The sequence below is a fragment of the Penicillium mononematosum genome (genome assembly GCF_028829835.1).
Source record: "Penicillium mononematosum strain IBT 11891 chromosome Unknown utg000001l:1.0-4488741.0:1.0-4491989.0, whole genome shotgun sequence".
Lineage (NCBI taxonomy): Eukaryota > Fungi > Ascomycota > Eurotiomycetes > Eurotiales > Aspergillaceae > Penicillium > Penicillium mononematosum.
In genome coordinates this window covers 1844890-1857900 of record NW_026643271.1, presented here as the reverse complement: position 1 = coordinate 1857900, position 13011 = coordinate 1844890, and the positions used below count along the sequence as shown (strand labels likewise).

Here is a 13011-nt window from a genome sequence, read left to right as displayed (position 1 = left end):
ATGACACTATCACGATGATGCCCCTGTTATTTTTCAACGAGTTGATGAGATATTCCATTGCGTGCATGGAGGCAAGCAGCTACCCTCAATAGTACAAGTGTTACTTGGATTTACCATAGCAAACCCCAGAAGCAAATACGTATGCAGTGCGTTCAACACGGGGGTAAATTACAAGTAGTCAGCCAGCTTTCCTTCCTTATCTCTGAGATACTTCGATACTATAGCTAACGATACGTCCAAGGGTCAAGAGCTCCAGGAACATCCGTAAATAACCCACTCATCTCATTGCTCGGTTCCAACTGAGGCAATTCAAGACCGGAGTTCTGGAAATATTGGTCCAACAAGAGCTAGGAGAGAGAAAGATGGTTAGATAGTATTCATAATCGGTTCGGTCTCCATGAAAGGACATACCCAGTCGAGTGTCTCAGACCCATCAATCATTTCCGACATTGGCTCCATATATGGTAGCTCCGGGCTCACTGGAGGAATGTCCGTAAAAGTAACATCGTCACACGAGAAGCTAGCCTGACGCTCAGCCACCTTACGAGCCATCAAGTCCAGCGCCAGCGACGCAACTCGAGATTCCGGCGAAAGATGGCTAATAGCAGCCCAAATCCGTTGGGATGTTTTCAGTGCCCCAATCTCCCTCGAAACAAAGCCATGGTCTGCGCGCTCGTCTACGAAAGCCGTCGTATGAGATTCGAGACGCACAGACAGATCAAGACAGATGACCATTGCAGCTAGGAGAAAGTCATGAATTGTCAGTGAGGAGAGCATCCACTGGTCTTCTTGTAGACGGCCACCGGGTTGAAATGCTTGGTGCATGTCTGCTTGACGGGCGAGGATTTCAAGAGCCGCTTCTACGCAGAAGCGTCGTGAAGTCTCGAATTTGGCGTCTTGGGGCTCGTAGCGGATATACCGTCGGTGCAGAACAACCAGTCCTTTCAGGTACAGGAGTTCGATTTTGCAGCGGTTCAGGATTATCTCGGATGAGTCCATGAGAGACTGGCTGGTGTCTCTTCGTTTTAGAAAGTCAGGAACTAGACTGTAAGCCCCTCTCATCTCGGCATCCAAAGTAAGGGTTCTGCTGTAAGATGGTGGCGCAAGCGAAATTGTATGTGCAACGATCTTTTTGAAGATGTTCATTACACCAGCCTTGGCAATACAATAGAGGATAGGGGTGTATTCTGAGGACGGCCGGGACGGAGGCAATGCTGACATCCCAACATGGAGATCGGCGTCGTATAGATTCCTGGGAACATGAGTGTCACAACACTCAGCTGGTATCATGCTTGGAAGGCCTATCTGGAAACTCAAGAGAGCGTCTAATTGGAATATGTGCAGCCACACGCGACGTCTCATTTCACCATCAAACGGCGTCGTTGTTCCTGGGAGAGTGCTAGGATCACGGTGGTAGCCCATGCGGAATGCTAACCTCAGTATGATACCCATATCGAACCATTGTCGGGAGTTGGTTTTCATGTCACCCAAAAAGCCGCTCTGAAGATACAGAAGCAATGTTTCTAGTGCGTAGGCATTGGCTGTTCTATATCCTCCTAGTAAAAGGCACTGCGCTGTCTTCTGCTGAAGGATATCGGGCGATGGGATTGGGCCATTCAAAGCCCCATCTGCGTTCGCTTTCAGTCGAAAGTGGACTGATACACTGAGTAAAGCGAAAAGAAGCGCAATCCAAAGCACGGGAGCTTTTTGTGGTGCTTTCCAGAATTCCACATACTATCACCAGTCAGTTAGGACAAGGGATGATGCATCGAATAGCTCCGGAAAGGAAGCAAAACACGAATACGGGACTCACTTCATCCTGAAATTTCCCCGAGTGCACAATACCTGTCATTGTCCTAGAATCAGCCAGACATACATGGGAGGGTAGTTGCAAATGATATCCCACCTAGTACCATGTACGGAGCATTGAAATATCGGGAGACCAACATATCACAGATAGGGCGTGTGGGTAGCGAGACAAGGATATCCTTAATTTCCAATCGCGTTTCAGGCTCAAGAGCAAGGCTCACGTCTGGCTGTCCACTTCCACCGTCGCTCGTTGGCTCGCCGAGCGAGAAGGGATCAACGGCAGACAAGCTTTCTCGAACTTCCTTGATATCCTCCAATATAGAAACCCAGTGACTAGACTCGAAGTGACTAGTTTTACTAAGATGAGCCTTGGAAGTACTGGGAACTGCTTTCTGTAGAAGATCTTGGTCTCCGGTGCGAGGTTCATTGCTCGCAGCCAGCCCGGGCGCGGCGATGGATATTCCATGAGTATTAGGAAGGCTTCCATTCTCGTTAACTGTATGTGACCCTTTTAATTGTGGATGTGGGTTTGTTTGGGACACATTCTCTCCGACAAATGACTGGATTGTATCCTCGAGACGCTTCAGTCTGTCACTCAAGGCACGTTCCCTTGAAGTACGCGTCTTACCGCGTACAGCGTTAGAAGCGTACACGCAGTTAGATTCCACGTTGCGTTTGATGCAGGTATCACAGGGTTGAAGTCTGTTGCATTTCAGCCTGGGAAAACGTGAGTCTATGATATCAGATCCGGGGATGTAGTATGTGATAGCATGCTTACTTCCGTGTGCGACATGGTTCGCAGGAGAGTGGCGGTCGATTCCGTTTTTCAAATTTCAGAGACATTTTCTAGGAATGAGATTGGAATCAGAGACACTTAGATTAATTCAGTGTTCAACAGATTCCAAGGTTGGATTGGAGTATACGAAAGAAGGGCGAAGCGGAGATATTATCTCCGTCCTGTTATTTACGGTATTGATACAGTATTCTCTATAGTTACACGCCTTTTTCCGCCAACAGGGGTATGTAATATATACACAGTAGACGGAGATAATAAAGCCCTACGTCTTTCAATGGAGAGTCGAATGTAGAATCCAATCGACGGATATAATAAACCCGAGTACCACAGGCTTAAATACAGAATGGTGTCCTATCTAAACCGGCGAAAACGATATTTCATGGACGCTGATTCAGGTTTTGAACAGTAATACTACAACTTGCCGACTCTTCTCAAATTCAATCAAGACGTAATCATGCCTTTACTCTCGTCTTTAGAGGGTATCTCGTCAACAGTGCTCTCCAACACCTTCATCGAACTCCCTTACCCCGAAGGCAATCTCAGCGGACAGACAATCATCGTATCCGGTTCAAACCAAGGCCTCGGTCTCGAGGCCAGCCGCCACCTGTTGCGCCTAGGCGTGGAGAAGCTGATAATGGCCGTCCGCGATCTGAAGAAAGGCGAAGCTGCAAGACAAGAACTATTGCAATCCACCGGCCGCGAAGAAAGCTCAGTCAAGGTGTGGCTGCTGGATATGGATAGTTATGGCTCAGTCAAAAGCTTCGCCAGCCGTGCTGCAGCTCTACCACGTCTTGATGCTCTGTTGGCGAATGCCGGGCTCGCTACCAATACATTCAGTATATCGGAAGAAGACGAGAAAACCATCACCGTCAACGTGGTGAGCACGTTCTTGCTTATTGCCTTGCTTGTTCCCAAACTGCGAGAATCAGCTTCCAAGTTCAATATCACACCTCGCATCACCATCCCAAACTCAGCTCTGCATTATACCGCTCCTCTTGGGCAGTTGGATCCTCAGAATGAGGACGGTATTTTCAAATCGCTCAGCAATAAAGAAGCTTCCAATATGGCGGGTCGATATCCATTGTCAAAACTGTTGGTATTGTTCGGTGTGCGTGCGTTTGCGAATCAGTTTGTGCAGAGTAAAGCGCCGCTGGTGATCATCAACACGCCAAACCCCAGTTTCTGCAAGTCTCAACTAGCGCGGGAATCGGACAATGTCGGTCTCCGTGTTCGCGAAAAGCTGCTGGCTCGTAGCACAGAGGAGGGCAGTCGTGCTTTGGTACATGCGATCATGGCTGATGAGAGAAGTAATGGGCAGTATTTGACAAACTGTCGCATCCACAGGTCAGTCGGTTGCTGGGGTCTGTTTAGGAAAATCAAGTTAGCTAACTCTGTTCTCCAGTCCATCTTGTATCGTGACCGATAGTAAGGGGGTTATGATACAGGAAGCGTTTTTCAAGGAGCTGGTCACCAAGTTGGAGAGGATTGCCCCAGGCGTGACATCTTGTTTTTGAGGCCGTGTTGTCTTCATTCGTTGATATCCTGGGAAATGTCACATTTTGGTGTGCTCTGTCGTCGATAGATGTAGGTTTTATGACAGATAACGAGGGGTCCTAGTTATGGTAATACTGAGAGTTCAATCCTTTTTGTCTCAAAGACAAGACATGCAATCGTGTAGGTTTGGATAGAAGCGAGATCAGTCTCAACATAAGGGTGGAGATACGGCACAGGAGCATCGAGAGAGGGACTACGTAACAAGGCATCAAGGCAGGTGATAGATGGGAAGAAAAAGTTGAGACACAAGTGCATTCACTCCAGGTTAAGCTATATACAGGTGTGATGTCGAGAGGAATAAATAAACCACACCTCCATCTATCAATCCTACAGGCAGTCAATACTCCCGTAGTTGCTCTGAACCCCCCCCCAGAGGAGAAGAACGAGTAACATACGATTTCTCTCCTGTTCTGATAGAATTGAAGGAGTGCAGCCAGAGAAGCTCTCTTTTGATCTTGGACTTCAGTTGGTGAGTGATACCACGGTTTCCCATCTCACGAAGAGACAGGGGTATGCACCTTGGTACTTCCTTGAGGGTAAACCCAGAAGGAATTGGAAGCCCGTTGGTCAGAGGAAGAAAGGAGAGAGAAGGAGAACAAGAAGAGAGAGGGAGAGGGTTATGATGGGGACTAAGGGGACTAGGAAGACAAACAAAACAAACAATCGAATCATTGGCCAGTTGATACCAAAAGAATAAGGATCAAGAAGGATAGAGATTTCTGTAACACTAAACAAATCTAAATCTCGATCAGGAATAGAGGGGTAAGCGGCAGAGAAAGAGAGAAGGACGCCTTCCACTCTCCACATCCTATCATGCGGGATTACCTCTCATTCGTGAAGCCTTGAACTTGCTCACCCGTTTAGGCTCATCTTCCTCGGGAGGCAGAATATCCTGTTCCTCGTCGTCTTTAGGTGCGCCTTTCATGCGCTTTTGCATGTTGAAGAACTCCGACGCAATCTGCTTCTGATGAAGCTCCTCGTCGTAGTGATCCAGTTCAGGGGCCACTGCGGCCCCTGTTTTAACCTGCCGCTCCAAGACCTTATCGGCTAGAGTTCGGTCATGTGGAAATTGAGGCGGAGCAGGTTTCTCGATGATATCGGAGATTGGAGCGGAGAAGGGCTTGGGCTCTTTGGGTTTCGCGGGGAAGAGGACAGGTGGTACCGCAGATGGAGTTGTATTAGCCTGTTTGCGAAGGCGAGATTCGGTAACTTCTGAGGGATTTGCAATTGTAGCCCCAGTAGTAACAGATTCACTGCCGTTACTACCTGGAGCAGCGGCCCGAGCACTTCTGAACCGCGACACCTTCTTGGGAACAGCTGGTGTGGTTGGGGTGGGCTCCGGAGCACGGCTGGTCCGTTCAACAATGGAATCAGCGAGCACCTGAGGTTCGTCCTGTGGAGCAGGAACCTTTTCGGAGGTGGCCGGGGGTGCGGGAGCTGGTGCGATATCAAGATCATCGGCGAACGCAACCCGTTTCTTAGGTTTCTTCTCTTTGGTAGAAGTTCCAACCTCGGCGGGGGTCGCGATCTCTTGCTGCACTTCCTCGGGGAACGTCTCGGTATCTTTGCCCATGTTCATCAGGCCTCGGGCATTGAGTTTGGCCTCCAATTCCATCATCTGCTGGTGGTATTCCGCCGGAAGCCGGTTGTGAGAGCGGCCGTATTCGTCTTCATTATCTTCCTCGTCGTAGTCGTAATCGTAGTCCTCGTCAAAGGAAATCTCACTTCCGGACTCATCCATTTCCAACTCTGCCACAATAGCCCCCACCTCGTTGATCCCATAATCGAGCATTTCACGGCGAAGTCTTGCTTCTTCTGCAGATTCATTCACATCCGTGACAGGCGGCTGCATGCGATCTTCGGCAGTCACCACAGACTGAGGTTGAGAGAATTTCAGGGATGGGCCACTTGGCTCTGTAGTTGCATTGTCGCCGCTCGAGGGACCGTTCCGCTGATCTCCAGCCTCTGAGCTGACCGTCTCACCAACCCCGCCTTCAGCTGTAGCATCGGCGGGTGTTGCAGCAGTCTTCTCCGGCACACTCGTCTCCGGAATATCCTTCACACCAGCCTTCTTCAGCACATCCAGCAATTCCGAAGCCTCGTTACCAGGTGTATTGATCTTGCTCGAGACGACGTTTCCATTCTCATCAAGCTCCTCCATAATTTCCTGCATCGGGAAATCCGCACCATCCTGCAGCGGTGGCTGATCACTCAAGACCAAAGCGTCCAGCTCATTTTGGGCCTTCGACAGCCTCTTCTCCATAGTCGCAACATTCTGCTGCACGTAGTCGATGCGTCGTCCAAGAAGATCAACCACTTGTCCGCGAGACCGCGTCACACCTTGTGCACCAAGTATCACCTGCATTTCCTTCTGATCCACCAGCGTGCCTCCAAATTCCAGGGCCACGGCGAGGAATTCGTCTGTACTGGCGTCATCTTCTAGATTGCTGATCTCCTCGCGGAGTCCATCGTATTCTGCTTCCCAGGTTCGCCAGTGATAAAGCGATTTCTGAAGTTGGAGGATATTATCTTCGAGCGCAAGGCGCTGCTCTTCGAGAGCGTCGAGGTTGGGGTTCGGTATTCCCATGATTGTAATAAGAGAAAAGTCAGTGGCAGCTTCACACTGACAATGTCAACTTAATGAAATGGAGCAAAGAGAGGAGTTGCCGGAGGCAAAGGAAAAAAAAAGTCGCAAAAAAGGTGACGATGGTGTGGTCCGTGCGCATGGGTTGCTTATCAGCCTCAACCCAGTCTTGAGGGCCATCTCCTCCACGTCACTTTACTCTCGCCATGGCCTCCAATGCGGCTGCTCGCCGCGATGAAGACGGTAGGCTCTTGTTCGGCTTTGTTGTGATGCATAATGCTAACCACATCTTTTTACAGAGGTTTGCCCCGTCTGCAAATCGTCGCGATACCTCAACCCGGACATGCGCTTTCTCATTAACCCCGAATGCTACCACAAGATGTGCGAGTCGTGCGTGGACCGCATTTTTTCATCCGGTCCCGCAAACTGCCCAGTAGCAGGGTGTCGCAAGACGCTGCGGAAAAATCGGTTCCGCAAGCAGACATTCGAAGATATCGGGGTGGAGAGAGAAGTAGATATCCGGCGGCGAGTGATGCACATGTATGTCTCTTTCCAAAACCCGAGAGCAACCTGCGATATGCGAGGTCTAACAGTTTATCTCGATCAGCCTGAACCGCCGTGAAGAAGAATTTGATTCAAAACGTGCATATGACGACTTCCTCGAACAAAGAGAGGACATAATCGCGAACCTAGTAAGCCGCATCGACGTGGCCAAAACCGAAGCCCAGCTCCAAAAATACGCAGCAGAAAACATGCAATCCATCCGCGCAAACCAAGCTATAGAAGCCGAGGAAGCCTCCTCATTCCAAGCCCGCATGACCCTCGAACAAGAAGAAGCCCGCTTGCGCCGCCAAGCAGTACGCCAGGAATACGAGACCGAGCGGCGCGAGATCCAAGCCGGACGCGAGGATTTCCTCACAAGACTCGCCTCCGGCTCATCGACAGATGCCGCGGCCATCGCGCGCGAAGGACACAAGGTGTTGCTCAAAAAGTCGTCTGCGCGCCGCAGCGAGGAAGAACGCATTCGACAGAAACAGGCCGCGCTGCGGTTGGACAACAAGCGTGTGTCGAATCTTTCTACCGTGGAGCAGGCTGGTGCGGCGGATACGGGGCTTGTCAAAGGTCTGCGCAAGATCAAGACGCCCGAGCCGGAGAAGCCGTACGATCCGTTTATGGGCTATGTGCCCGAAAAGCGCGATTACTATTCTCTCCAGTCGTATTATCCGTCGCAGTATCTTGATCCTATTCGCAATGATGCGCGTATGCTGGCTGGTGGTTATGATTTGCGTGAATACTACTCGCGCACCCTGCTCGAGGCTTTTGCCGGTTTGAGCTGCTTTGTTGGGGAGGATATCTCTCAGCGAGATGCTGCTAATACTTCGAAGTCGACGGCCACAGAGGGTGCTTCTATGGCTGTGGAGGGTGGAGAGAACACCGTCTGAATGCTGCTTTGACTTGGTTTGCAATGGCTATGGGGGCTTGCATGGTATTTGGTTTGTTTTATGAGCTATTGAGCATAGCGACGGCGTTTTTTTTTCTATTCACTTGGGGTATCCCGGCCGTTACATATAGTATTACCATCATATCATCTAAAGAATGAACAAATATGTTGAGATTAACACAGATAACACAAAACAAGTAAACAGGCTGAAGGAGAGAGAGCTACGCAACCTTGAACAAGAAATGGAATATGTTATTTCCAAGGCCGCGATATGGCCACAATGACATTTGTGTATCAAGAACTACCTAACCAACAATCGATTACCCAAATCAATGAATTAAACATACAGATGGAACCATACTCCATGAAACAGCGCCAAAGTAGCAGCAAAGTAACCAGAATGCTATCAACACACGCAACGCGATGCAGGAAACATTAGCTTAGTGACCGTTCAGAGAAAGGTGACCAGTCATATCAGCAGTGCTCTCGATGCCCTCCAGGGCAAGTCCTCCTCGTCATCCAGGTCAATATGGCTGTGGCGAGAAGACTTATCGGTAGTACCAGTGACATCAGGTGCGTGGGACGCGCCAACATCGATTCCAATTGACTCGAGAGTCGCTTCCATTTCGTGCTCGGTCATTTCACGATCATCTTGCTTTTGGCCCTCCAAAACATCGTAAAGAGCGTAGATTTGGTCGGACTTCATGTCGATGTCCTTGAAGACTTTGTCAATCTTTTCTTGCAGGGCCTTGCGCGGGCGCTTGCCGAGCGAGGCGTCAAGCTTGTTGTAGGCGCTTTGGTATGTGGCCAGTTGCATCTTCAGATGAGAGAGTTCGTCCTCCAGGCCCTTGAGAACAGTAGCAAGAGCGACGGCGGGGGGTTGCGAGGGGCGCATGGTTGGCTCTTCGTTCCAGACGGATGGCTTGGGCATACGCTCTGACACGGGAATGGGTTTGGCGACCTTCACCGACTCGTGGTTGCAGGTGCCATCAGTGGAGTGACCATTGCAAACTGTGCAGTTCTGGCCATTGTGACGAGCAATGCTATCTAATGCTTTTTGGGTGACTTGTGGCAACTTGGATGGATCAGCTGCCGCCAAGTCGACGTGGTGGAGGGTGATATCAGGAAGGATGAAAGCGGATGTCATGTCGGCATTTCGCTGCTTCTTGCGCTGGGATGTTGCTGGCAACGAATTTTCTGAATGGCGTCGAGGGCGCTCTGCAATTGGTACTGTGAGACTACTGTCTCCCTCGGTATTTGTCTTTGAGGCAGTGGTAATATCTCCAGTAGCCGAGGCTGGCCGAGGGATTTCTGCTTTTGATTCGCGAAGAGAAGACTTGCGAGGGGCAGGAGTTTTCAAGATGCTCTGTCTGGTCGAGTTGACGGCCTCAGTAGGATTAGATTCCTTAGGGGCACTCGGGCGACGCTGCTTGCGCATCATTCTTTCTTCTTCCAATGTCTTGCGCAGACGAGAGATCTCATGTTCATCAATAACGCTCAACAAGGTAACGTCGGTTTCAGACGAAGCCTTCGTCTGCTCGGACACCTCCGGCCCAGTCACATCTTCAACTACCACTCGCTTCACGCGCTGTTTGGTCGTGTTGGGTTGTTTCCGGGAGCTCTTGGATTCGGAAGAGCGAGACACAGCTGGCTTCGATGGTTTAGAGGTCGATGTACGTCTGGATGATGGCATCTCGATAGAGAAGAGAGCCTCATCGGCACGTTCTTTTTCAAGGCGAGAAATTTCCTTATCCACTTGATTAGACACTTTGGAGCGGGAGTCATCATAGCGTCTGGTTCTCGTTGTTGAGCGGTTACTTTTCGATGTGATGTCTCTGGTGCTCCGACTAGCGTCTCCACTGCGCTCAGTGTAAAGCTGGCTGTCATCGACATCATCAGACACGGCTGAACTAGTTTCGGACTCAGCGGTGTCTTGTTCGCGAGCCTTGCGGCCCGAGGATCGGCTGAGCTGGGACCTGAGTTCCGCATTTTCCCGTCGCAATTCCTCGTTGTCGGCCTTCAGCTCTCGAGTTTCGAGATAAGCGGCGCCAAGTTGTGAGATAGCCGACTCTCGGTCATGGTTCAAGCGCTTGATGGCAGACTCTTGGACCTGGGCCTTTCGATCGGCAATGTCCAACTGGTTTTGTAAAGCGAGATTGGCTGCGTCTAACTTCTGGATCTCACTTTCCAGGCGCTTAGATCCCTTCTTGTGCGCATTATCCTCCGGTTCCGACTTAGCCGATGACTGGCGGGGTCTGTTCGCCTTCAAAGATGAGTTCTCCTGGCGATAACTGTCCATTTTGCGCTCTGCCTCAGACTTGAACATCTCCAATTCTGCCACCTTATCCTGAAGTAGTCTCAGATGAACAAACAGGGCCTTCTCATCTTCGGGGACGGGAACTGCATCCAGCGGCATGTGCTCATGGGGGGAGACACGTCTGTATGATCATGAAGTGGAGAAACGAATCGGGTAGAGCGCATCTTGCTCTGTCGGGAGTAAACAGGTGTGCCATCTTCGTACACACCAGAGACAAGTTCAGAGATGTTAGGGAGGTCGGGAAGAAGGAAGGATTGATGGGTCATGGTTTCACCAATAGTGTTAGTGTTGGTGTTGGTTGCATTGGCACTGCTTTTTCGGGGAGTTCCTGCGTTGGAAGCCGATTTGCGGAGTTCCTTCGCGTAGGCGTCCCGCGAAGCTCGCTCAATTGCGTCTGCAATCTCCTGTGAGGTGTTTGCGTTTCCAAAACGCGTCGAACGCGTTTTCGTGGCGATAGGGGCAGGTCTTTCATCGCCCAAAAATGAGCCCTCATAGCTGTCACGCACTTTTGCGTGCATATCGGAAAATGTCCGACGCTGGTCACGTTGAGCCTTCGAGACTTGGGGGCTCATTGTTTCTTTCTGTGCTAGGGTTGCTCGTCGCACCTGAGCGTTCTTTCGTAGGTTGTCACTGACTGCACGACGCGACGGACGCGTAGCAGCAACTGCCTTTTGTGGTGTAGGGTATTCAACGCGCATGGCGGGCGAGGATGAGCGTACACTGTTCTCGAAGCTCATCATAGAACTGCGCGAGTCGTCGCGCCCTGGTTTCTCAGCAGCGCGTCCCACCTCAACGGACATGTCGAGGTCGCTATGTGAAAGCTCGTCGTCCAACTCCTGTTCCTCCTCTTCGGAGGTCTGTATTGCGAAAATTCGGGGAAAGCGCGATCAAGTGTTGATGTGTTGATATCGTAGTCAAGCTCCTCGTCGACACGTCGTGTTGAGGTGCCCATTATTTCGTCGTCCAAATTGGTGAGCGAAAATGAATCGTCGTTTAAACCAGAATTTTTGTTCATTGGAGGCATTCTGGGAGTAAAAGGGTGAAGTTGGAGATTGGAGCTGGTTTGTTTTGAAGCAAAGTCGGAATGTTTGGGTCGGGCGCGTCTCGGCAACCCCGGGAATTCTGATTGGCTCCCCCCCCCAGAGCCGAACTACAGAATCGAATTGTTCACCTTATTCTACTTCTCCAGGTAGTTTTACTTACATGGCTAATATTTTACTATGTTGTTTGCAATACTAAAAGCCATGTCAAGCGTACGAGCATGGCTATTACTTGGGCAATGGTGTTAGTAAACATAATGTTCTCTAAAGAAGAATTCTAGTTGGCATCTTTTATAAACATGAGAAAGTATAATATGGATATAGTTGTGATAATAATTGCGTAACCACAGCACCCAGAGCAATTGTTATTGAGACGGCTATATGCTATGTGATTCATTTATGATTTGCAGGTGGGAGCATAGCCAGCAACCGTGCCTCGACACCAGCTGTGAAAAATCGCTCATCATCCCTCGAAACGGAGCACTCGCGAAATTCATACTCCCCTCTAAGTATGGAGTCTCGGACTTCTGTGAATGGATTCTAAAAGGCTCTATAGTATAGCTGACTCCCGCAATCCCGTCCAAATGGTATTGCCGATGCTCCACCTTCAAGTAACCAGCAAATTCCCTGAGTTTTAAAATCGGAACATATTCGTAAAGATAGCCTAAAAGGCAGCTTGTGTGGCTGCGGAAAAAACAGTGCGTACCAGGAGTATCCAGCCATCTTCTGATAAAGGAATCCAGCAGTTGATGTAACGGTGGAATAAAAGGCCATCTAGCAATTCTCTAGTGACAGCAGCTTGTCTGTGTGGCAATTTCCGGAAGCTTGATATCCCAATCAGAGGCAGCGGTGAGAGCGACCACAGGATCAAAGGGGCCCACGCCCTTGCATTGCGGTTCAACAAGATAGCAAGTGGCCTCCTCAATGTCGATGTACCGCGCTTCAAACTCAGGAGGCGGAGGGTGCCAACCTCTGCGGCTTTCTTGACATCACCCACGACGATGTGTACGTCAAAGACAACCGTGGATACCCCATAGTATGCTAAAGCATCTTCGCCCAGAGATAGCATGGTATGCCGCTTTCCTTGAGTAGGCGACATGCTGAATATCGCTTATCAGACCACGGGTCATCGCAAGTTTGTTTTGCATATCGTTCAAGGAGCCAACCTTCAATGAGTGAGGCTTCATTAAGGGTGGGAGACATCTGTAGGTTTTTAGAGGAGCTGCCCCTGGTTCCTAGGTACCCCACCTTGTGATGCAGCCGTCATGAGCTCGTTCTTGTTACCCTCGAGGACACCGATGCCTAAGATAGTAGACAGTCTCTACCTAGTTATATAACTAGCCAGTGCGCATATCCACGGATGGCTACGCTACATATATATTATGAAGGATGAATCAGAGCTGTCAAGGGCCCCTGAGGTTTTTGTCAAGGTCTAGTTTCATTGTATGAAACTGATTTGGAACACTAGTT

General features: G+C 49.9%; 5 protein-coding genes across 5 annotated transcripts; 2 read left to right on the top strand and 3 right to left on the bottom strand.

The window, feature by feature from the left end:
• Positions 1-224: 224 nt before the first annotated feature.
• N7519_000664 (uncharacterized protein) lies at positions 225-2652 on the bottom strand (the record flags this gene model as incomplete). Its single annotated transcript, XM_057287442.1, has 5 exons — positions 225-347; positions 412-1734; positions 1814-1845; positions 1907-2526; positions 2588-2652. 5 exons carry the CDS (start codon positions 2650-2652, stop codon positions 225-227), a joined length of 2163 nt encoding a protein of 720 aa, XP_057153525.1.
• A 407-nt stretch (positions 2653-3059) lies between these two features.
• N7519_000663 (uncharacterized protein) lies at positions 3060-4119 on the top strand (the record flags this gene model as incomplete). The annotated part of the gene is made up of 2 exons (XM_057287441.1): positions 3060-3949; positions 4008-4119. The coding sequence occupies 2 exons, from the start codon at positions 3060-3062 to the stop codon at positions 4117-4119; spliced, it is 1002 nt and encodes a 333-aa protein (XP_057153524.1).
• Positions 4120-4970: 851 nt separating this feature from the next.
• Positions 4971-6746, bottom strand: N7519_000662 (prefoldin-like protein; the record flags this gene model as incomplete). The annotated part of the gene is made up of 1 exon (XM_057287440.1): positions 4971-6746. The coding sequence occupies one exon, from the start codon at positions 6744-6746 to the stop codon at positions 4971-4973; it is 1776 nt and encodes a 591-aa protein (XP_057153523.1).
• A 203-nt stretch (positions 6747-6949) lies between these two features.
• Positions 6950-8185, top strand: N7519_000661 (TFIIH/NER complex subunit TFB3; the record flags this gene model as incomplete). The annotated part of the gene is made up of 3 exons (XM_057287439.1): positions 6950-6986; positions 7043-7283; positions 7351-8185. The coding sequence occupies 3 exons, from the start codon at positions 6950-6952 to the stop codon at positions 8183-8185; spliced, it is 1113 nt and encodes a 370-aa protein (XP_057153522.1).
• Positions 8186-8653: 468 nt separating this feature from the next.
• On the bottom strand, positions 8654-12640 carry N7519_000660 (uncharacterized protein; the record flags this gene model as incomplete). The annotated part of the gene is made up of 3 exons (XM_057287438.1): positions 8654-10622; positions 10706-11358; positions 12248-12640. 3 exons carry the CDS (start codon positions 12638-12640, stop codon positions 8654-8656), a joined length of 3015 nt encoding a protein of 1004 aa, XP_057153521.1.
• Positions 12641-13011: the final 371 nt, after the last annotated feature.